At 39.5% G+C, this 26,020-nt stretch overlaps 1 protein-coding gene across 5 annotated transcripts in view; it reads right to left on the reverse strand.

Moving 5' to 3' along the window:
- The window catches only part of tmem87b (transmembrane protein 87B), a 58,299-nt gene that overhangs the window by 9,449 nt on the left and 22,830 nt on the right, over positions 1-26,020 (reverse strand). For all 5 annotated transcript variants that reach the window (XR_009445670.1, XM_059645202.1, XM_059645201.1 and 2 more), the window contains 11 exons: positions 21,558-21,614; positions 21,293-21,334; positions 20,755-20,854; positions 16,639-16,700; positions 15,284-15,467; positions 13,584-13,683; positions 12,645-12,738; positions 11,162-11,237; positions 4,382-4,486; positions 4,227-4,285; positions 950-1,053 (listed from right to left, as the gene is read on the reverse strand). Coding sequence is in view for 4 of the 5 variants with exons in the window: in XM_059645202.1 (XP_059501185.1) it covers positions 950-1,053; positions 4,227-4,285; positions 4,382-4,486; positions 11,162-11,237; positions 12,645-12,738; positions 13,584-13,683; positions 15,284-15,467; positions 16,639-16,700; positions 20,755-20,854; positions 21,293-21,334; positions 21,558-21,614 (983 nt within the window). In the remaining variant the exon portion in view is untranslated. The remainder of the gene's footprint in view (positions 1-949; positions 1,054-4,226; positions 4,286-4,381; positions 4,487-11,161; positions 11,238-12,644; positions 12,739-13,583; positions 13,684-15,283; positions 15,468-16,638; positions 16,701-20,754; positions 20,855-21,292; positions 21,335-21,557; positions 21,615-26,020) is intronic.

Consider the following 26,020-nt stretch of genomic DNA (forward strand, 5'->3'; position numbering starts at 1 on the left):
GGGGTGGTGTGTGAGAACAAGGGGGATCCTCTTTGGGCGGTTGTGGCGGGGGCGGGGTGTGAGGGATGTTTTGCAGGAAATGCGGGAGACGCAGTCAAGGGCGTTCTCGACCATTGTGGGGGGAAAGTTGTGGTCCTTGAAGAACTTGGACATCTGGGATGTGCGGGAGTGGAATATCTCATCGTGGGAGCAGATGCAGCGGAGGCAGAGGAATTGGGAATAGGGGATGGAATTTTTGCAGGAGGGTGGGTGGGAGGAGGTGTATTCTAGGTAGCTGTGGGAGTCGGTGGGCTTGAAATGGACATCAGTTACAAGCTGGTTGCCGGAGATGGAGACTGAGAGATCCAGGAAGGTGAGGGATGTGCTGGAGATGGCCCAGGTGAACTGAAGGTTGGGGTGGAAGGTGTTGTTGAAGTGGATGAACTGTTCGAGCTCCTCTGGGGAGCAAGAGGTGGCGCCGATACAGTCATCAATGTAACGGAGGAAGAGGTGGGGTTTGGGGCCTGTGTAGGTGAGGAAGAGGGACTGTTCCACGTAACCTACAGAGGCAGGCATAGCTGGGGCCCATGCGGGTGCCCATGGCCACCCCCTTAGTCTGTAGGAAGTGGGAGGAATTGAAAGAGAAGTTGTTGAGGGTGAGGATGAGTTCGGCTAGGCGGATGAGGACTGGTCAGGCCTGCGGGACAGGAAGAAGCGGACGGCCTTGAGGCCATCTGCATGCGGAATGCAGATGTATAGGGACTGGACGTCCATGGTGAAAATGAGGTGTTGGGGTCCAGGGAATTGGAAGTGTTCTTGTATGTTAACATTCAAATAGCAGGTCAGCACAGATTTAGAACAAATTGCTTGCCCAAAACCACAAAATGGCAACAGTGCTAAGGGAAATCAAAAGACAGAAATTCAAGAAATAAATACTCTAAAATGTACACAGGATATCAGAAACATATACCTCTGATTATTTGCAGATGGTCTCCAAAGGAACATTATGACCAGGAGAATGACAGAGAAAAGGAATCTCCAGAAAGCATCATCAACCCACAATTCCATCCAATCCTGGTAATTTTTGAGAGATTGAAGTGGTTAAAACTTCATGTCAATTTAAACAAATTCAAATTTTGAATTAAAACACACAAAATACCACAATTACAAAAATAAACTGCCAGATTTCGAACAGATGTACCAAAGCTCGACCTTAACTGAGATTTCAGTGCAGTCCTGCCGTAGTAAATCCAATTTTTTAGCAAGTGCTTACAATCTCAAGTTTATTTTAAATTTTCCTAAACTATAGGTGCTTTATTGCTTGCATTACAATTGCAACATAAATTTATTTTCAAACTCCCAAGCATTGTCTTCTTGCCCACAGTCTGCTTCATGTAGTCTGCTTCCAAGCCAAATCTTGAAAAACATAGCTAAAACACAAACTAAGCATGTGATCCCAGTATTTACAGGGATAGTATGTTTGAACCAAGCAAGCAGTTTAATTGGTGTACTGATAATAAAATGTGAAGCTGGATGAACACAGCAGGCCCAGCAGCATCTCAGGAGCACAAAAGCTGACGTTTCGGGCCTAGACCCTTCATCAGAGAGGGGGATGGGGGGAGGGAACTGGAATAAACAGGGAGAGAGGGGGAGGCGGACCGAAGATGGAGAGAAAAGAAGATAGGTGGAGAGAGTATAGGTGGGGAGGTAGAGAGGGGATAGGTCAGTCCAGGGGAGACGGACAGGTCAAGAAGGTGGGATGAGGTTAGTAGGTAGGAGATGGAGGGGTGAGAGGAAGAACAGGTTAGGGAGGCAGAGACAGGTTGGACTGGTTTTGGGATGCAGTGGGTGGAGGGGAAGAGCTGAGCTGGTTGTGTGGTGCAGTGGGGGGAGGGGACAAACTGGGCTGGTTTTGGGATGCGGTGGGGGAAGGGGAGATTTTGAAGCTGGTGAAGTCCACATTGATACCATTGGGCTGCAGGGTTCCCAAGCGGAATAGGAGTTGTTGTTCCTGCAACCTTCGGGTGGCATCATTGTGGCACTGCAGGAGGCCCATTATGGACATGTCATCTAAAGAATGGGAGGGGGAGTGGAAATGGTTTGCGACTGGGAGGTGCAGTTGTTTATTGCAAAACAAGCGGAGGTGTTCTGCAAAGTGGTCCCCAAGCCTCCACTTGGTTTCCCCAACGTCCCTCTTCCACACCTACACAGGCCCCAAACCCCACCTCTTCCTCCGTTACATTGATGACTGTATCGGCGCCGCCTCTTGCTCCCCAGAGGAGCTCGAACAGTTCATCCACTTCAACACCTTCCACCCCAACCTTCAGTTCACCTGGGCCATCTCCAGCACATCCCTCACCTTCCTGGATCTCTCAGTCTCCATCTCAGGCAACCAGCTTGTAACTGATGTCCATTTCAAGCTCACCGACTCCCACAGCTACCTAGTATACACCTCCTCCCACCCACCCTCCTGCAAAAATTCCATCCCCTATTCCCAATTCCTCTGCCTCCGCTGCATCTGCTCCCACGATGAGATATTCCACTCCCGCACATCCCAGATGTCCAAGTTCTTCAAGGACCACAACTTTCCCCCCACAATGGTCGAGAACGCCCTTGACTGCGTCTCCCGCATTTCCTGCAAAACATCCCTCACACCCCGCCCCCGCCACAACCGCCCTAAGAGGATCCCCCTTGTTCTCACACACCACCCCACCAACCTCCCAGATACAACGCATCATCCTCCGACACTTCCGCCATCTACAATCCGACCCCATCACCCAAGACATTTTTCCATCCCCACCCCTGTCTGCTTTCCAGAGAGACCACTCTCTCCGTGACTCCCTTGTTCGCTCCACACTGCCCTCCAACCCCACTACACCCGGCACCTTCCCCTGCAACCGCAGGAAATGCTACACTTGCCCCCACACCTCCTCCCTCACCCCCATCCCAGGCCCCAAGATGACTTTCCACAATAAGCAGAGGTTCACCTGCACATCTGCCAATGTGGTATACTGCATCCACTGTACCCGGTGTGGCTTCCTCTACATTGGGGAAACCAAGCGGAGGCTTGGGGACCACTTTGCAGAACACCTCCGCTCGGTTTGCAATAAACAACTGCACCTCCCAGTCCCAGTCAATGTGGACTTCACCAGCTTCAAAATCTCCCCTTCCCCCACCGCATCCCAAAACCAGCCCAGTTCATCCCCTCCCCCCACTGCATCCCAAAACCAGTCCAACCTGTCTCTGCCTCCCTAACCTGTTCTTCCTCTCACCCATCCCTTCCTCCCACCCCAAGCCGCACCTCCATCTCCTACCTACTAACCTCATCCCACCTCCTTAATCTGTCTGTCTCCCCTGGACTGACCTATCCCCTTCCTACCTCCCCACCTATACTCTCTCCACCTTCGGTCCGCCTCCCCCTCTCTCCCTATTTATTCCAGAACCCTCACCCCATCCCCCTCTCTGATGAAGGGTCTAGGCCCAAAACGTCAGCTTTTGTGCTCTTGAGATGCTGCTGGGCCTGCTGTGTTCATCCAGCCTCACATTTTATTATCTTGGATTCTCTAGCATCTGCAGTTCCCATTATCACTAATTGGTGTACTGCTTCAGATGCCAGAAAATGGCCATAGTTCATATTTTTGATGATTCCAAATGGTATACAATAGGCACATCTGTCAAGTCCAGAGTTAGGATATCTGCCAACAGTCACCATTGCTTAACAAACATTGTTAATCTCTGCTTTCCCGCAATCTCTGTATGCAAGGAAATTAGCAGTTTGATTTAATTTATGTCAAGGGACAGCACTATAGTTTTGGCAGCATACCCATACAAAAGTTAAGTTGCAGAGTTGTTCTTTCCTATGGCAATTCTAACAAAAGAATTACTTGCCCATTTTCTTTGAGCATCTGGGCAGAACAGTTGACTTTCAAAGCTAAATAGTTAAGTTCATCAAATATTGATATTAATATTCAAGAAACAGTAGGCTAGACAAAGTCCTGAAGCACTTATTCTATTTCTGAAAGGATTAACACTCAAGTGGAACTATTATTTTAGTAACTTCTTTTTGTTCATTGTTAAGATTTGATATAACCAAAATCAATCTTAAGTGGGCTCCATGAAAATTTGAAAGTTTGATCAATAAAACATGCATTCCACCTGACATGCACTATATTCTGGAAGGTTCTAACAGAAAAACATGCAAAAAGGTAAATAGAGAAATAGCTAAGTAGAATATTTTCATGACTTACTGACTGACATGTTGCTAATCTGAACTTTTTGGTTGTCCATACCATAAACCCAACTGATGCTGGAAAATTAAAAGACGGTTTCATTAATATACATGGGAGACCATAACTGCTCACTTCACCTGAAAAACTTGAACAGACTTAAAATAAGGACTTACCTATAATTGCCAAAATTAACGTATTGGTAAAATGTCTGTATAGCGACAACTTCACTGTATTTTTCCTTAATTTCAGTGTCTTAATTGTTTGAGCTAGGCTGACAAATATGTGACAAAAGCTAAGGAAAATAGCTTTAACAAGGATTAGGTTACTATGCATTAAACATACTCAGATGAAAATAGTCAAATCCAATCTCAGAATTCACTGTTACAATTCCTAAAATAAATCAAATTTACCAAGCTCCCCCTCAACTGGAGAAATTACCAACAAAGGTTCTACTTTTTGAAGTTTTTCCTTCAACCATTCAGAACAAATGCAAATTAAAAATGAAGTAACAGGTCAAATAAAATAATAAATCTCACTTTAAATAGCTGATACAACAAAGCCGCATCTTTCTCTTCCAGGAAGTGAGGGCCGCTGGCAAGCTAAGTAGTTGTTGCCCAACCCCAATTGTGTAGAATGGGGTGTCTTGATGGGTCATTCTCACAGTCAGCCTTTAGGTCTGGAGTCACACGAAAGTCAGACCAGCTAAATTTGACAGACTGCCTTCCCAGAACGACAGTCAACTAGATCTTTCAAAAAATGAAATCAATGGTAGTTTCATAATCACCATTATGAAATTAGTTTTCAATTCCAGCTTTATCATTTGAATTTAAATTCTACCAGCTGCAAGTTGAGATTAGATCCTATGTCCCTAAAGCATTAGCCCAGGCCTCTGGATTACTAGCCCATTTAACATTATCATCTCATTGCATTTCACCAGCATAGACAACTACAAACATCTACATCCGTACACAAATATCACATTGGGGAGCTGCACAGTCCCATAACATGTTCTTTATCCACAGACTAAAGCTGTCACTGCTGAGTTTCACAAATACAATTAGCATCAATAAAGCTTATTTCTCACAAAGCTCATTCAATTATGTTTGAGTCCTGATGACGTAGTTTTCCAAACTTGCTTTTCAAGTAACCAAACACGAACAGCTCTATTTAGTTCTAGGAAACACCCTGATATTTAGCATTTCCAAGCAATTCAAATAACTTTCCAGATTGTAGTCCTTTTTTGGCTGGCTTTATCTTCAACAGTTCCTGCCTCCTTTATTGTGGAACTGTAACATCAATATTTTCATAGATAATTTGCTTCTTCTCAGAAGAATCAGCGTGTTCCCCTTTCAGCCTACTTTTGGTGTCTGTGTCTCTGCACTGTTCAATTTTACACGTGGGGTCCCTTGCTTATGGATCTCTTGTTTCTGCATCTTTCCTTTGTTCATGCCAGCCACACTACATCTTTATTAACTTCTATCCTTTCAGTACTGCTTCTTAGTCAAGGGTCACTGGGTTACACAGACTCCTATTTATCATCCAAAGAAATTACAACTGATCTGTTTACAAACAAAAGCTCTTAAAAACCAGACTCAAGTTTTCTTTCAAAACTAAAAGCTGTCCTTATTGTACAGGTTCTGGGCCATAGGCTACCTCTCTCACCTACCAAATCTTTTCCTTCATTCCTTGAAGGAATTGAAATAAAGTTGCTGCTTCCTGAGAAATTGTATGTTTTTCGTACAAAAACAGAAGACAAAGCTACTGAGTAAAGAATAATCTTATCACCAGTCATTCACAAACAACATATGATATATTTTCTTTTCCTAATCTGGAGTATCAAAGTTCAATTGAAGTACTTTTCCTGTCAGCTGGGCTTAGATTAGCAGTAATTTATCTTTTGAGCTCTCCGAACCTCCTTTCATCATACTAGTTCTTTTATTAATTTCTTTTGGTTCCAAACTCTCAGAATTATGGTGCAGGAGGGCGTCATTCAGACCATCATGCATGTACCAGTTTTATCCCCTAGTGTCATTCTTCTGTCTTTTCCCCATATCTCTTCACATCATTTCTATCTAAAGATGAATGCGATGCCCTCTTGAATGCCTTAATTGAACTTCTAAAAAAATTTTCACCAAAATTATCCATCGCTTTCTTAGCTTGTCTTTTTCTTACCAGTTATGTAGTTATTTCTTCCTTTGTTAATGCTTCTTTTAAAATATAAATAATTAAATAGATGTGAACCTAATTACTTTGAAATTTCCAAGTAAATACAAACATGGACCCTTCTCAGGTAGATACCGGGCACTACAGAAAGAAGCAAAGAGACAAATAGAAAAGCATTAAAATAAAATAAAATCAAAACTTTTCTCCAATAGCACCCAAGAAGCTCAACACCATCGAAAGCAAAGCACCCCTCTGTTTGTGGATGTGGTACATTCATTCCCTCCACAACAGCAGCAAGTAGCAAGACAGCAGCAACTATTCACAAAATTTACCAAGGGTCTCCAGACAGCACCTTCTAAACCCATGACAACTAGCATGTAGAAGGATCTGGGCAACAGATCCATGGGAATACTACCACCTCCAAATTATCATCCAAGCCCTTAGCCAACTGCATTGCTGTTCCTTCCGTCTCGCCAAGTCAGATTCCTAGCGCTCCCTCTCTAACAGGATTGTGAAGGTACCCTGAAACAGTTTAAAGGTGACAGCTCACCACCACCTTCTTAGGGTTACCTATCACTCCACTACATAAAAATGTTTTGTTCCAAAATGTCTGTCATGCTTAGACTTTAATCTAGCAAAACACCCAGTCTTGCTGTAAACTAAGCAAATGGCAGACTACTAGCCACAAGCAGAAGTCTTCCAATCTATACCAGTGAAAGGAATTGGTTTTTCCAAAACATTTTCAGTTAGCTTACTCAGGCACCCACCAATATATGCATTCCACAGCCTCAACTTCTCGGCAATTGAAAGTAGTTGAATTAGTAACTTATAAAGTATAGAACGCATTTGCAGAAAGCATTTTTCTCCAAAATAAAACCACTTGCAACAAACAAACAAAATAAGGATTTTGTTTCCTATAAAAGTAGCAAAGGTAAGACAGTATCAAAAAATTAAACAAGAAGGAGCTTGTGGTTGATACTGCTGTACGTGAATAGAGACAAGGGGCTAGTTTATACATTCAGCTCTTTTGGAGCTACCTAGCTTTTTTGCTGAGAGATATTAGATTTGCTGCAAATGACTTGGGTCCAGTAGTTGGAATCATTGGTGTTATTTAACAGCTGACACATAAAAGTTACTTCACAAATCCCAAGTGCAGTCAAAACACGAAACAAAACAGTTTATTAGCTGGCAAGTGGTTTCATTCCATGGTAATGTTATTGTTAAAATTCATTTACAAATGTCTGTCATTGGTAATCTCCATGTATAGTGGCCATGGATGGATAATTCAGGGGTCTCATACTGAATCCTTGAGCAAAGCTACTAACATTTTAGTAACTGAACCTCCAGGCAGAGGAACTTTGTAGCAGAGAGTAAAACTTAGCTTCGTAAAGCTGAGGGGAAAAAAGAAGTTGTTCTGCATCATCTAAAGACTGCCAATAACAATTCTGCACACCAAGAAGTCACATATTTTTCTTACTTCTCAACCAACCATCAGTTGCTAGAAGGGGAAAAACTAATAGGCATCAAACCATTTTATATCCAAATGGTTTTTTATGTGCAGTGATTTCCTTTGTGTAAATACAGCAATTTACACAGAGTCCCCAAGACAGCTAATCAGTTGAATGAACACACTAATCTTGTTTCGCTAATTCTCCCTGAGTAAAAAAAGTGTGTGGTCCACAAGGAGAACTCCTTGTTCCTCTTCAAATACTGCCCTGGGATCTTATGCAGTACCTGAACAGATGTACATACATGCAGTGATGCTTCATCCCTCCATTTCCTCAGTATCGCAGTTATCCAAGATTATGCACTCCATGAGGCACAGTAGCATCACCATTACCAACTTAATCAAATTCCACTTAAGTGTCTACAAAAATGAAGAGAAACAAAAGCAATAATTTTTAAAACAGAATGCATCTCGTTCAAGTAATGGATCATATTGGGTGTTTCAGATATTGCCTCAACCCTGCCTTTCAAGGAAAAGATATTTTATACAGAGCAGATTGAAGCGACTTTTGCTGAACAATCAATCAATTTAGAAAATGAAAACAGTTTGCCGTTAGTATGAGGTTTAGATTCAGAGTGTAAAACAGATGCGAATTTAAGGCGCAAGATCAGAAGCAAATGATTATTATTAAAGGATATCCACCAGCACAAGCCAGAATCAAGCAAAGCCAATGGGATATTGGACAAAAGCTCAAAACCAGATTTCTTTCCCTAGAAAGTTAAAATGTTAAACAATTCCAGTTAGAGAGAGAAAGAAAGCACAGTTTAAAGACAAAAGCAGCAGTCCACAATCAATAACAAGAAAACTGGCTGATACAACAGATCAAGAGAGAATTCTTTTAAGATCTGTTTGTTGAGAGAATGCCCAGGGTGTAACAATACAAAGCAAACGCTCAAAAAAAGCCCAAGTCATTAGTTGCATGACAGCTGTGATCAAATAGCAGGTTCCAACCAGTGTTGTTGGTAAGTAAAATTATACATCAAATGCCTTTTATAATCATCATTCCATCCTCACGGGCATCTAGGGAAAGGTAATAAATACTGGCCCAGTCAGTGAAGCCCACATTCCATGAATGATCTTTTAAACAATCATGTTGTCGAGAAGAATCTTCCATTGAAAATGATCTGAATTGCGATTTAATTAAACTTTGTCATGGAGAGCAGTACAAACTATTTGAGTCAGATCAAATCCTTTATTGCTCCGGGCATGTCTAGAATTGACCTAACCTCTGGTAAAAAAAATTGCACCTGGCTGTTAGACATTAAATTCTGAATTAGCATTTGTTTAGTGGAACATTTTGCTATCAAGTACATGGGAACTAGGTCACCAAGTTTCAAAATAAAAAGATACAAACATATGGGTTAACACCTACAGGCTCACAAAATTGATAGTCATAACACATTCAGGAATTCAGTGTACACTGAATTTTTTTGTTGATGGAATTAAAATCTCCGTGCAACACCAGGATTCCTGGCCAGACTGGAGATGATTAGTTAAGTTGTGCCAGGACACAATATTGCTATCAGTGATTTTACACACAAATTATCTGAAGTTAATCAGTTTGCTGCTGAAATAAACAATCTGCAATCTGTAGGTATGACGTATTCATTGGATTTTGGTGGAAAGATCATTGTATTTTTCACTAGGAGAAGTTGCTGCTGTGTCATTCTTGCATAAGTACCTTTTGCTATCGAGAGATTGTGTTTTAAAAAGTCTACAAGTGGACCATGTTTGCATTGTTGTAGAATAGAGATGTCTGCTTTAAGTTCTGCCCCACCTCCCATTTATTGCCTATCATTGTCGGGCCAGTCATTCTAGAGTTATATATTGGTGCTGCTTCTATTTACATTTACAGCTACATTTTCATTATTTACTTCCCATTTGGAGTCTAAATTCTGTTCAAAGAAATTTAGTGTAGCTTTGGTGGTACTGATTTGATGGACAATAGGGCCTCCTCTTTGCTGTATGATCCTATAATTTTTAACCAATTAATCAAAAAATTCATAACTGTGAAATAATCCAAGCGATGAGTTAAGAAACAGAACTTTCTCCTAAGGCAGGAATGTTTGAATGAAGGTTCTGAAATTTCTCAAAAATAATAAGCCTTCTGGCTGGTAGTTACAGAGTGAGAAATTAAACATAATTATCACAAGAAACATCTGTGGTTGTCACTGCCTGCCAATTTTAGAATCTGTTACCCTCATTAAAAAAGAATCAATGCAAAACCATGGGCAGAACAAAATTCTCAATACTACTTTTATTTAGCTTCCACCATGAAACATAGGCAGTCTCACACACCAGGGTGTCAAGTTTTGAGGAAAGCAATGTCCACAAACTTGCAGTGTCTGAAATGGTCGGATCAAGGATGATTAGCAATTGTTAACACACACATTGAAAGTGCTTGGGTTTCTGTGTATAATGGGAATTGACTGAAACAAAATTGATGCATTCAGCATTAGGAAAAGCCTCTGTACTGGACGATAGGCTTAGACCTTGATTCATTTTTGGGATGTGGAGATCACTGCGAGTTCAAGATTCACTTTCCACCCTGAATTATCCGGAAGAAAGTGATGAGTCATATTCTCAAACTGAGACAGCAATGTGGTAATTTTAGCTTGAAGTGGTGTGATGCGTGGTTTACTACATCATTTCAGAAAGTAGTTAGGAATCAAATGGTTCTCAGGCAGGTCTACAGACACACAGGCAAAACTAGGCAGGGATATTTAAGGGACATTAGTCAACCATTTTTATGGCAATATCTTAGCTTCAAGGACAATACTTTGGATGCAGTTTTATTATTCCAGATTTATTTAACCAAAGTAAAATTCTCACATTGCCACTGTGGGACTGAACATTACATTTTTCAATTCACGTTGCGCATTCAGTAGCAGAGTAACAATGCTGCTGCACCATTATCGTTAAACTCCAGCACTGCAACAGCAGTAAACTGCAAGTGCCACGGGTGGACCTGAAATCGTAGTAGAAACTGATAGCAGGACAAGGGTTAATTCTGTCACAGCAGTAAAATACATTAGCTAAATTAAAGATCTCTCAGGACTGAACTTTCAACGTTAGTAGGGAGAGTCAACTGGTAATACTGAATGAGCCAACTACTATACTGACTGCACGATGAGAAAGAACAAGCATAGGAACAGAGAGCAAAGCTGATATCCCCCATTTTATAGCAATATGGAAGTTCGAAGTTCTAATTGTTATGCTTTTCGCAAGAACCATTCCTTTTACGATCAATGCATTTCAAGAGAACACAAGATGTTTTTGAAGGATATGAACCACACAAAACAGGAGTCAATTAATGCTAAAGCTATGTCAGCCACCAAAACTGGCACACTTCTTCGATCCTGCAGTATTAAAGAAAGTAGACATTAGATTTTCTTAGAATTAGTTTTGCCAGGGTAACATAGATCAGTCTAAATGCTGGACAAGCAAATTTAAACTTTAAACGATAAGAGACAGGCGATTAACGTCTGTAGTTTAGATGACAAATAAACTCTGATCACAATTAAACAGATCAGAAACAATATCCACAAGGATACAGCAACTTCAACTTAAATGTTTTTGTTTCCTGCCTCACCCAGTGACATTTTATTTTATTTTTAACTCATTCACAAGCTGAGAGCATCACTGGCTAGACTAGCATTTATTGCCCATCCCTAATTGACCAGAAGGCAGTTAAGAGTCAACCACATTGCAGGTGGGTTTGGAGTCACTGTGACAATAGCAGTTCCCTTCCCCGAAGGACACTGAGCCAGATGGGTTTTTCTCACAATGGATTCATGGTCATCCTTAGATTCTTAATTCCAGATATTTATTGAATTCAGATTCCATCATCTGCCATGGTGGGATTCAAACCTGGGTCTCTAGAATAACAGTCCAGTAATAATACCACTAGACTACTGCCTCCCCAAGTTGCCACGTTTAGTACTGCACCATGCAGCAATGCAACACAGGCTTGGGACATTATTAATTAAGGAGGGATCAGCATTTGAAAAAGTGAAAAAATATTAACAGATCTGGAAGGCCATCAACTCAACATTCCAAAACAAAAGCCCTCCAGAAATCCATTCCACATTCAAGAGTTTCACCTTCACTTCAAATCTACTTTTTCTATTTAATGCATTCTGTATCTCTGTGGCTATTTCTTATATTGTTTATTTTTTAAACTTGGAAAGCTAATTTGGCCTTCTTAAAGTATCTAAGAATTTAAATACCAGTTTTGTGACTGAATGACTAGAACTGGATACAGTATGAAACATTCAATGTGACTAGATAACTAGGCAGCTTGCTTCCCTCAATAATTTAGATGTATAGTTCAGCATTGCATTTGTTTTTTTTTTGACTGGGGCTCTATAGTAAGTGAGTGCATTTAGTTTGAACTTTAAAAAAAATTCAAGTGTTTTTGATCTCAGCAAAGTTATTGGAAAAATTCTTCATATTACTAAAAAGAGGAAAAAAGGACCACTTAAAATAAAAACAAATGGCTGGCTGAAGGCATTTGTACTCAATCCAGGTGGTTCTAACACTGATTAGTAATATGTACATTTTTAAACTGCACTCCACTTTCATCTTATACTTCATTTAAACTTAAGGTCCCCATTTCTACATGAAAAGTGTTTATACAAATTTAGAACATTTAAAATGAGAAACAGGTCAAGAGAAGGTTTGAATGAGTCATACAGCCACTTCTCTATTTGTGTGGAGGTAGTAGAAAGAAAAATTCTAACTGAAAAATAATTGGTTGACTTTACCCCTGTAATTCTCAAGACTCCTTCGACAGATGCAAAAACCAGGTAGAGTGCTCCCAAACCAATTACTCTGTGCATTACTGTGCCCAATCGAGGTCTGTATAAGTGATACAATAGTTAAGAGATGCACTTCAATTATATTTCCTTTTAACAATGAACTGTTTCAGTCTTCGTGGAAAATGAGTAGGCCATCTAGTCTTTCAAAAATGATTAGCTGCATTCAATAACATCATGGCTATTCTGCCACCCAACTCTATATACCACCTCCGGTCTGCTGACCCCTACTCAAATCCAAGGAAAGGTCACCAGATCCGAAACATTAACTCTGATTTTTCTTCAGAGATAATTTCAGACTTGCTGAGCTTTTCCAAAAACTTGTTTTTGTTCCTGATTTCAGCATCCGCAGTTCTTTTGGCTTCCATATACACCTCTTGTCCATCTCTGTTAGGAGTTTTAGCTAACAGAAGTCTGCAGTTTTAAAATTGGCAACTGATCTATTATTAAATACCATACTAAGAAAAGTATGATACATCTAAGTTCCTCTCCATTAGAGCAGGAGTAGGCCATTCAACTCCTTGAGCCTATTCTGCCATTTAGAAAGATCACAGCTGATCTGTGGCCTAGCTCCACATACATGCCCTTAAACAGGTGTTTCCTAATTTACTTATTGACCAGTCTGGTTCTAATATTTTGACTATGTTGCTAATCTAGACTCAAAATAAAAAATTCTCGCCATCCAGCAGATTTGTTCCCCTTCATATCTTGAAACTTCTGATCAAATCATTGCTCGACCTTCTAAATCCCAGGGAATACAATGCTAGCTTGTGTAGTCAGACATCATAACCCAACCCTATCATTCTAGTAAATTTATGCCAACTTCCTACCAATCCACTTAAGTTTTCAAAGCAATTTATACAGAAGCTCATTTGGGTAAATACTTACTTAACTATTCCATATCCCAAGCTTACAATTATCACAAGGAGACGAGCCAATGTCCTTTTCACTGCAGAAATAAGCTCTGCAAAGATTAGAAGACCTTGCACTGCAGAGGAAAAACAAATCCATTAGCAACCTTTTGAATTTTCCATGTACAGTCTCAGCACCAATACCTGAAAATTTTTGAGAATAGGGTAAGCGATTTTTAAAACAGTTGTTAACCAGAAGTCAATTTCAACCTTACAAGAGAAAAAAAACAGAAGAAGCAGTTGATAGAGATGCATTCACACACTGCCAATGATAGCTTAAGCAAAATCGCAGAAGTAAATAATCAGCTTACGACATTGAGGTCCAAAGCTTCACACAAACAGATACCGATTTCTTTCTTCATCAACATAAAGTCAAACAAAGACCAGCAAACATGATAAGTTTATGTAAACTATGAGGCCAACGAAGGACTTTAAAATGCTTACAATAAAACAAAGAACTGCAGATATTGGAGATCTGAAACAATCAAAAACAAAAATTTCTAGAGAAATTCAACAGGCCTGGCAATATTTATGAAAAGAAAACAGAGTTAACGTCGAGTCCAGTTGCAAAAAAGACACATGATCTCAAAACGTTAACCCTGCTTCCTCTCCACAGATGCTGCCAGACCTGCAGAGTTACATCAGAAGTGTGTTTCTGTTTGTGACTTTAAAATACTTTCTTGATGGACTTCACCACTTACAGACATCACAGAAAGCAAATTAAGTTTCAATACAAAGAAAATAAAGAATGAGCATATTGAGACAATTTGATTAAGGAGCTCTGACAAGTGGTGCCCGTGTTTTAAGAGTGAAGTGACCCGATATTCTTACATCAGTTCCTCAATGGGCCTTCTATTGTATTGAAGTGCACTGAATTATTTTTATGTACAATGTCTTCCTTTGATTCCCAAAAAAAACTGGCATTTTATTTACTTCTGCTTAAATATTTAAAATCATTTTCAAGTTTCCTTGCAAAATGAAGACCTATCAGCTAATATTTATTCACATCTCAGCATTTTGTACACACATTGCTGCAACAGGATACAGCTAATAGCACTAACAGGCCATGAGCTCCACAAACGCAACTGTATCCGTTGTCCTGAACCGGATGTTTGGTGTGCGTGCGTGCGTGCAGGAGAGAACGCGATTGGAGCGAATTTTAGGATATTGCTTCTGTATTGACAGAAGCACTCAAATTATCTGCAAAAAGACAGCAGTTATAACCAACTTCATGTGCCATTTCAGTCAAATTGCTCTCCAGCCCAATAGTATGACCAGTTAAGTTGGTGAATAAGAAAACAATATGAAGACATGTGTTACTTTCTGAAGAAGGGTCCTGATCTGAAACATAACTTTGCTCCTGTCTTTACTCCCTGGCCCTCTGGGCTCTTCCAGCTCCACACTATTATCTCTGGCTTCAGTATTGGCAGTTCTTACTATCTTTGAATGTGTTACTTTCAAACTGATTATGAACAAAGATGTAATTTAGATGTTGTGTGCGCCTTTTGCAAGCTAATATAATGGCTTTTATCCAGTTTAAAATTCAGAACCAATAGATAATGTATTGCCAAATTATCTCATGCCTAGGAAAGATGTTAAATGCTTGAATCTGTGCGTCATATTTAATATATTAATCAACGTCACTCATTGATTGAGCAGAGCAGGAATTAAACATACCAGATATCCCACGAGTATTAGTATTCTGGTATTCTGCATAGAAAACAGCTTTTTCCAACATCCCAAGAAAAATAACTCCAGCTATCCAGAACTGGATTCTCAATAGGTCTTTCCAGTAACATGCAGACCAGAACAACCACAGGATTCCATAAATTATGTATAGGATGCACATCACCATATAAAACTGCAAGAAGAACAAATATACAAAATTTGAAACAGTATTTAATGTCAGTGCAGATGACAAAACAACGGCAATATTTATATCTTCAACAACAGATTACACAGAGAATTTAGCAACAACCCCTCCCCACACCAATGGTCTGACAGGGATCAGCTGTTTGGTCAGAAATAGAAGAAAGAGACAGTGTATTCTGGTTTGATTAAGGTACCAAGCTGGGTGGAAATGTGAGCTGTGAGGACGCAGGCAGGCTGCACAGACAGGTTGCGCGTGTGGACAACAAGGTGTGTGTGTGCGTGTGGTGAACTAATTCACCATCTCCAGTCTAGGTCATGGGTATAAAAAAGAAAATAATTTTTAAAAGGAATCAAATGTGTATATGCTAACGTCACAGACTTGGGTGTGCTCATGCAAGGATCACAAAGAAATGATCATGCAGGTACAGAATGCAATTAGGAAGGCCACAGAACATTGGTCACTGCTGCAAGGAGACTGGGGCACCGGAATAAGTCTTTCTACAGTTGCATGTGGATTTAGTAAGAACACCCTGGAAACCTGTGCAAAGATCTAGTCTCTGTATTTAAAAAAAAATCTGCACTGAAGGCAGTAGGTGTGAAGATTCACCAGATTAATCCCTGGGATGAAACAGTTGGCCTATGATGAGAAACTGTCTGATTTGGTCATATAATCTCTAGACTTCAGAAGAATCAGCAGTGACCTCACTAAAACAAAGATTCTGAAGCAGTTTCACACTGTAGACAGAATTTGTTTTCACTAACAGGGGAATTTAAGATACCCATTATCTCAAGGTAAGGGCACGATCATTTAGGGCTGCACCAAGGAAACATTTCTTCAATGAAAGGGGTAAATCTTGAGAATTCTTGATTCCACAGAATTTTAGGATGTTTGTTTTTTAATTTATTTAAGGCTGGGATAGATAAACTTCAGTCTATTGAGGAGATGGGGAACAGACAGGATCATACTGAATGATTCCACAGGTTCTTAGCGCACTATAAGTTTAGGTAGTGTGGTAAATAAATACCACAGCTAGATTCATAAGGGGATTGGAACACCCTTTACAGATTGGTTGATTACAGCTTACTTGTATTAAACCCAAAAAAAAACAAAACAGGTGTAGTTACTTATTCTAAAGTGAGAATAGATATGCGATACTTACAACCATAAGCGGAAATTCAGTTGCTGAGATATATCCATGGGAACCTTGCATTAACACTCGCACTGCAAAGATACTTCAATTGATTATGAAATTCTGAATGAGTAGGATTACTTGAAACTAATGAAGTCTAATTTCTGGCTAAAATTCTTTTCTAAACAAAACATCATATTTCAGAACTAGATCATTGAAACTACTGCATAGGAGACCATTCAATTCATCACGAATATTCCAGTCCCAACTCTGATTTCAATTTAGCATGCAGCAGGTAACTCAGTTAACTTTGTTGAAATGATTTAATGATCAGCTAGCTTCTCAAATAGAAAACAATCTAAAAGTTTCAGCCAAAAAGTGATATTCTATTATTAGCATCATCTTGTCTTGAGTGCAGTAACCAGCAGGGCACATCAACATCTGCTCTCAGCCAAGAAACGGATTCATGTTTTTAAAAAAATTGGCGTTTATAAGGCAATTTTTATTTTCTCAGGACATCTCAAAGAATTGTATGTCAATTTATAGTTTAAGTGTAGTTTCTATGGTAATGGGATAGCATTGGATCAGAATGCTTATGTTGCACTGTTGGAAGCTATTTTGTTACAGGAATCAGTAGCTGAAAAAAAGTGCCTTATGCAACCTATGCATCTAATACATATACATTTGTTCGTGAAATTGCAAGAATCCATTAAGGAAGTTATAGCTGGATACTTGGGGAAAAAAAAATCTTAATTTCATCGGGTAGAGTCAACATTTGTGAAAAATTACATTCAGCTAATTTATTAAAAGGTTTTTGAGGAAACTAAAAGCCAAAAGGATAAAGGGGGAACCTGTGGATGTGGTTGACTTGGATTTCCAAAAGACATTTCGTGAAGTGCCACATCAAAGGTTACTATACAAAGTAACCACTCATGGTGGAACAGGCAACATGTTAGCAAAAAGATTAATTATCTAACAGGAAGCAGAGGGTCACAATAAATGGGGATTTTTCAAATTCATAACTAATGTATTCAGTGATAGATCCTCAACGATGAATAATAAATGTCAATGAACAGGTTGTGTCGACTTATGTACGGTAGCAAAATTTGATGATGACAGCAAGATAGGAAATTGTCAAAGGAGGTACAGTATCTATAAAGGGATACAGATATGTTAAGTGAGTGGACAAAAATTTGAGAAGAAATATGTGGAAAAATACAAACTTGTCCATTTTGGCAGGTAAAACTGAAAAGCAGCATATTATTTTAATGGATAATGGAGATTGAGGAACTTGGAGATACCAAAAAATCTGGGTGCCCTAGTGGACGAATAGAACAATGTTTATTGTGAGGGGCATTAAACAAAAGTGGGAAGCTATGCTTCCATTAAATAGGGCACTAGTGAGACTATATCTACACTGTGAGTACTGCTGATTTCCTTATTTAAAAGGAGCATACAAATGCACTGGAAGCAGTTCAGAGAAGGGTCACCGGACTAATATCTGAATGGGCAGGTTGTCTTATGCTAGGCGTTTATTGTGGTGAAGGTTCAGTTAACTCAGTTGGCTGGTTTGTGATACAGAGTGAAGCCAACAATGTGGACTCAATTCCCGCACTAGCTGAGGTTACCACGAAGGTCCCTACCACATTCCTACTCAACCCCATCCCAGGCATGGGCTATTCAACCACTCCAGAATTTTCACCACACCCAAATGAAGAGTCATCCTCGAGGGCAGCATGGTGTCTCAGTGGTTAGCACTGCTGCCTCTCAGTGTCAGGGGCCCAAGCTCATTGCACCCTCAGGCAACTGTGAAGTTTGCATTTTCTCCTCACGTCTATGTGGGTTACCTCACACAGTCCAAAGATCTGCAGGTTAGGCAGATTGGCCATGTTAAACTGCCGATAGTGTCCAGGCTACGTGGATTAGCCATGGAAAACGCAGGGTTTCAGGGATAGGGTAGGGGGTGGGATGTTCTTCAGTGGCCCGGTGTGGATTCGATGGGCTGAATAGCCTGCTTTCACACTCTGGGGATTCGCAGAACAGCCAAGGATGGAAAGGAAAGTGACCTTTAGGCTAAACTCACTACCACTCATCTCGCTCTAATGACAGAGCAGCAGTACAATCTTCTGGCACTGTTAATTTTACTTTTGTACCTGCTGGAGCTTAGACGAGTAATCCCAGAGAGGTCTTAACAGGATGGAGATGGTAAAGACGTTCCTTCATGGTGAATTCAGAAGGATAGAACCCCATCGAGTGCTCATGAACCCTCCATACAGCATCTCACCTAGATCCAACACCCTGCCCTATCCCTCTAACCCTGCATTTGCCATGGCTAACTCACCTTGCCTGCATATCCTTCGATGGTAAGGCAATTTAGCATGGTCAATCCACCAAATCTGCACATCTTTGGACTGTGGCAGGAAACCCATGCAGACAAGGAGAGAATGTGCAAATTCAACACAGAGTCACCAGAGGCTGGAACTGAACCTGGGACCTTGGCACTGAGGCAGCAGTGCTAACCAATGCCACCGTGCTGCCCTGGGGGTAATTCTTTAAAATTAAACGAGTTGCCCATTTAAGGGAGAGAGTGAATGATAATTTTTCTCTCAGAAAAGTACCATTTGCCTATGATTGGGATTCTCTTCCTCAAGAAGTGTCAGGGAAGTAGAGTCCTTGAATATTACTTGTGGAAATGTGGATTCATCAGATCAGCCATAATCTTATTGGATAGTGCAGCAGGTTTGAGGGGGTGAATAGCCGATACCAGTTCCTAATTAATACATTCAGATGACATGTCAATCACAAAACGCAGCAAGTGATTGAGCAGACAAATGGAATTTCTGGCACCGACTGAGAATGGAATAGAAGAGTAGGGAAAATATCCTGCAATAATACAGGACTTCATCGAAACTACATCTGGAGTACAACAAACAACTTGTGTTTCCTTATTTGAGAAAAGGATACGATGAATCGGGTCTCAGTTGTTGCCTAGGGAGAGAAATCTGCCACTTTTAGCTAGTCTGGCCCACGTGACTCCAGACCCTCAGCAATGCCTCTTACACGGCCTAGCAAGCCACTCAGTTGAAGTTCAATTATGGATGGGCAATAAATGCCAACCTTGCCTACAATGTCCACATCCCATATATTAAGGGGTTGCAGAGGGAGCCAGTCACAGAACATTCCCCTGACTCATTTGTGGGATGAAGAGCAGATCTTATGAAGTATGGTTGCAAAACATTGGGCCTCTACCTGCAAGAGTTTACAAGAGTGAGAGATGACCGCAGTGAAATGCAAGATGTTGAGGAAAGTAGACAGTAAACTTTGAAAAGGTGTAGTCCTTTGTAAGAGAGACGAGAAGTAAGGGGCATAGTTTAAGAATAAGAGATTCTGTTTTTAAGACTGAGATATCAATAGATGTTTTCTCAGAGCGACATCAGTCAGAGGGATTTTTATCCTCAAAAAGCAGAGATGGCTGTGTCATTGAATTTATACAAGACTGAATTAAATAAATTTTAAACAATCAAGAGCGTTAAGAGTTAAGGTGTGGTAGACAGGAAAGTACAGTTGAGACCCCAACTAGATCAGCCATGATCTTCCCGAGGAGTAGTTTTACACTCCTTTCTGTCATTAATTTGTTTTAAAGATGACTTTATTGGTAAATTTATGGCTCTTAAAAGGTCAAAAACATGACAGTTACATATTGGTTTTAATTTTAATTGTCGGGTTGGTTACCACAATTGGTTCCGTAGCAGTATTGCGTTTGGTTGAACAAGTCATTTTTTTTTTCACACAAGTAAATCAATTTGTGACTTAAAGAAACCTGGTTGATGGGTCTTTTATTCAGAAGAATATAACCCAATACAAATTAAAAAGTGAATAAATAGTCATATCAATAACTGGGAAGGCAGTTAAATTTATGTTGTGAAGAATGGATTGGAACTAGTTGTGGGGGGGGGGGGGGGAGCAGGGTGACGTGGAGGGGTGGAGGGGCACAGGGAGAGATAGCATGACAATTCCTTGCTGTTGTATTCTGTTCTTACAATGTACAGCTATGATCACGTCTACATAAACACATGAAGTTAGAGACTTTTATTTAAAAAGTCAATCTATTTTCTTTTTAAATAATGTATGTGAATTGCAATTCACCTGTTAAATTCCATTTGCTTTCAATTCTTTCACCAAGAGATTTGATTGAGACAATAAAAAGATATGGGCCATCTCTCCAGGTCTGTGCTATAACATCATGCTGGAAAAGAAAAGGTGGGGTCTTGCTTATCAAATAGTAAGAGACTTTATCTGGAAACATGTCTATCCATAAAGTATGCTCAGCTTCATGGAAGCTCAAAACAAAAATCTGATGCAACAACAAAAAGCTGCTGGAAAAGCTCAGCAAGTCTGGCACTTCTATGAAGAAAAAAAAATCCGAATTAACACTTCAGGTCTATTGACCCTTCTGCTTTTTCTTCTTCACAGGTGCTGCCAGGCCTGCTGAGTTTTTCCAGCAACTTTGTTTTTGTTCCCGATTTACAGCATCTGCAGTTTTAAAAATTTGATACATTTTACTTAGCACTGCAATCAAAAGGAGGGGTTGATATTTGTTCATGAGATATTAGCATTAGCAATATCAGGTTTGCATAAAACTGAAGTAATTTTAACATGGTTATATCCAGAAGTAATTTGGTACCTTTTTAGTTGTGATGTCTCTTTTCCATAATGAATGAACTGTCTGAAATTAAAACAAAAATGTTCTATTGAACCGCTCTATTAACTGCTGTCACTCAGTCACAATAAGATGTTTGGAATCACATATTATTGTGCAGATATAGTACACCAAGTGATTACATATGTAGAATTACATGGCTGTGGAAAATAAATTCTTAACTTGCAATAAAATCATGTGTTTTTGTGCTATGTGACTGACAATAAAAAAGTTTTGAAAATTACAGTACCTTATCTTCAGATGTACGAACATAGTCAGTGATCTTGACTTCAGAGCTGCTTCCATTCTTAAAACATATGAAAGTTATACACAGGTTTACTCAGATAATAGCTCCTGAATAGAAGATACTGAAGTTACACCTCATCTATCAAAATTTTGCATTTACTTTTCCAAAACTAGAACAACATCAAAATTTTAAAAAGTCTAACTTGTCTTCACAATAATATGCTAAAGAATATGCCGAAAAGGACATTAAAATACTGCCAATTAAAACTACCATCTGCTAAGTGCCTCAAAATCTTCATTCCTAGTAATTACCTGGCTACACAATTAAAGCCCTCAATTACATATTTGTCCTTTGAAACTAATAAAAAGAAGCCCATTTCCCAAATTGCTGTCTTTTGAATGAAGGACAATAAATTAATTAAGGATAACAAATTAATTCTGCTCTACACCAGTCAGCCTAAACTCTCAAATCTTTCACTTGTCATACTTGGAAAAATTAAGAGTCACTACCAAATACAGTTGAAAACAATAAGATGTTCCTTGAAGTTTTATATTTTAGGAATCATCAGACTGACACCTGGCTCATATTACATAATTCCGTCTTAAGCCTTCTCACATCAGTTTATAACAAGACTGAACACAAATGATTTAACATGGGGTTTACTTAACCACTTTAAGAATAAACGTTGAGAAGAGTGCACGCAACTATTTAACCATTAAGCACAACTCTGGATGCTGCCTTTGGTCAGTTGCTCACTGATTGGTTGGAAGCAGTGGTGGTGGTTGAGAGTGGGGTGGGTAGGTACAGCTGCCACATATTAAGCATTTCAAGACTTTTTTCTTGTATTGGTATATTGAAAATATCTAAATTTATAACTTAAAAAATAGACAAAGCCAGAATGAGTATTCATTGACGCATGGATAGCTTTGAAAGGAAGTTATTTTGTGTTTGAACATTTAAAACTCAAAACTTTTTTTTTTAAAAGCAGTATCACAGTCACTGATCTCAAGTTAATTTTCCAATATTGTTTCAATTCTGGGTTAGACGGCAGTGGAGGGAAGGGTACAATTCCACTATCTGTAACTATATTGATTTATAGCACGAGATGACATTTGTTGCTGTTTACTCATGCTGGTCAAAAAGCATCTGTGCTGTATTTACTCTATGATTACTTCAATTCCTCAGGGGAAGCAGTGCAGCAGGTTGTTTAGCAAGCTGCATTCCCCATGGATATCACTGAAGAAAGCTGCACAGCCTGTACCGGCAGCAGTCCTCGGCGCCACCTATGCTCAGGAAATCAACAAGGGCTACATATTGTAGTGCCACATGAAAAAGCTTCACTCCCATTTTTGTTACTTTGTGAAGTTTTCTTTTAATTGAAAAATAAAACGAACAGTCTGAAACTGCCAAAGTATTTTTAAGGACAAGTTCTTAAAATGTATTTGCGATGGTTTCTTAGAGCAAAATGTTGAGCGGTCATCCATGGAACAGGCTACTTAATACCTAGTAATGTTGAATGAAACAGGATTAATGAGCTCAGTGACGAATCCTCTAAGCAGGGATGATCACAATATGATGAATGTCACAGTTTGAAAGAGCGAATCTTGGGTTTGGAACCAATATCTTAAAACACATTCATCAGATGTTGAGACCACAGTTTTTCTTATTTCCCTCATTTTTGGTTTGCAACATGTCAGCTTGTTTGTACAAGAGAACATGCACTCATATTTGCACATGGGGACCGGCCTGGAAAGGTTAATTATTGTTTTAAGAACGCTGCTGAACTAGGATGGGATACGCTCAAGGATTTCAGTTGACTGGATGGTGCATTAGTCAATCAAGAGGAGGCCAATGATGGACGGCCAACCATGGAGAATATTGAAACAGGCGAAACAATAAATTGATGGGTCTTTTGCACAGAAGGCTGCGTACTTGTAAACTGCTGGACTGAAAAGCGGTACTTTTAAATTGTATTATCCATTATTAACCCAGTCTTAATCCATTAAAAGAATTGTTGAATGACCTGAGAAAAGAAAGAATCCCAATATACAAGACATAAGCAAATATCACTCAGAACTTGCTGGAAGCTATTCTCAAAATTCATGAAATATAAAATCCCATATGCCTGTACAGGCATATATCATTCAAGGATTCCTTAAAAATCTGGCACTCATCATTGAAACAGTTAGCAAAATGGCAAATTATCAAACTTAATTTCTTTTTAAACTTAACACTTAACTGCGTCTGACTGTCAGAGTGGAGGATACAAAATGACCATGTTTAAATTAGGTCTTAATTATATTAACTTGGTGTTTAGTTTGGTCATATTAAAGTTACAGTATAAATAAATTGTTAAGTTCTGTTGAAATTATAAAGTTTGTGTCTTTCCCTGTTATTGTTAAAGTCTTATTACGAACAATTGGGCAATTTTGAGGGTTATCAAATGTTGTAATTTCACTATGTTGTGAATCCAGCGTTAGCAAGTGGATGAACCATTTGTGGTTAACTAGGCAAGTTAAGGATAGTATCAAATTGAATGAAAAAGCATGTGTTACAAGGATTAGTTGTTGGTCAAAGATTGGGGAAAACTTTAGAAGCAGAAGGGGATTCAAATAATAATACACAAGGAAAACAAATTAAGCAAGCAAGAAATTGAAAAACAAACAGCATATTTATTCGTAGTATCCTTACTCTGGGCCAGGAAGCCTGGGTTCAAGACCCACCTGCTCCATGGAAGTGTCATACCATCTCTGAACAGGTTTGATTTTAAAAAATCTACAAAGAAAAGCAAGTGTTAGTCCCTTAGAGGAGGAGACATGGGAATTAATAATTAGAAAAAAAAGGAAATAACAGATTTTAGAAGGGAGAGGAATTTAAAACACTCTCTCTAGAGAGAGGGGATTCGGCGAAGGTGACTGGGCCACCTGTCTCCTAGACTTTGTGTGTCTGCGCGTGAGTGGAGACAGATGTACATCTCTTCTTTTACACAACAGTCCGTTGCCACATTTTTGAGAGTTAAATATTCAGCATCACAAACAGCCACTTTGGAAGCTCCTGTAAGAATGCAAATGTGAGGTTAAAGTGCCAAGTAAGTGGTACAGCGTTTAGTATTAAGTCAGGATGGATAGGGGTCATCAGGTCCTAGTGTTGCAGGTCAGGTTCTGGAACAAGCGGAGAATGTTAGGTCACGATCTGAGGTATAGGGGTTTGGGGGAAGATGTACTTTGAGACGATTTGTGTTAAGTTAGGGGTTAGTTTAATAGTACCCAGACCAAGTTTTTAGAAGTCCTTTTCCTGAGTAAATATTTACCTAACTGCAGAATAACCCTCCAATTTCTATCCATTTAATTTGGAGAGTCATAAACATATGGTCATACAGCATGGAAACAGGCCTTTTGTTCCAACCAGTCTATTTTTACTATTTTTCTCCCCCCTAGTGTTCATTCGAGAGATTAGGGTGTCGATGGCTGGAGCAATTATTGCCTATCCCTAATTGCCCAGAGGGCAGTTAAGTGTCAACCACATTTGTTGTGGCCTGGGGTCACATGGAGGACAGACCACGTAATGGTAGCAGTTTCCTACCTGTAAGGATGTTAGTGAACCAGATAGGTTTTTCCTGACAATCAACAACAGATTTGTGGTCATCATTAGATTCTTAATTCCAGGTATTTATTGAATTCAAATTTTACCATCTGCAATGGTGGGATTCAAACACGGATCCTCAAAAAAGTTAGCAAAGTGTGAAGCTGGATGAACACAGCAGGCCAAGCAGCATCTCAGGAATCGCTGCTTGGTATGCTGTGTTAATCCAGCTTCACACTTTGTTATCTTGGATTCTCCCACATCTGCAGTTCCCATTATCTCCCAACAAAAAAGTTCTGTCTTTGGATTAACATTCTAGCGATATCATCACTAGGCCATTGCCTCCCCAGGCAGACCAGAATCCCAAACTAAAGTAGTCCTACATGCCTGTACTTGATCCACATCCTTACAAATATTCCTTTCTCACATACTTATCTAAATGTCTTTTAAATGTTGTAACTGCACCCACATCCACCACTTCCTCTGGAAGTTCATTCCCATACACAAACCATTGTTGACAAAAATTGCCCCTCATGTCATTTTAAAATCTCTCTCCTCTCTACAGTTTGGTTACGTTGAGAATGGCACAAGGTCTGAACACAGAATTCCTATCTGCGCTGCAGAAATGAATTTTTGGACATTGGAAAATCCTGGTTGATGTCACAGCAAGGGCAATTAGATCTAAACTATTTAATCTCTGTTTGTGTCATTAATTCATTTATTTTATTATAAACGAACACTCAGTTAAAAGAATTTCTTAAAAATGTTGGTACTTTTCATGGACCTTACTCATTAGTATGCTCCTAACATGAAACTCCTTCCTGTCACACTGTCTTTACCCAATTTGCTATACTGCCTCATCTCTTCTCTTGAAATTTCTAAAA

The sequence above is a fragment of the Stegostoma tigrinum genome, chromosome 4, assembly GCF_030684315.1.
Source record: "Stegostoma tigrinum isolate sSteTig4 chromosome 4, sSteTig4.hap1, whole genome shotgun sequence".
Taxonomy (NCBI): Eukaryota; Metazoa; Chordata; class Chondrichthyes; order Orectolobiformes; family Stegostomatidae; genus Stegostoma; species Stegostoma tigrinum.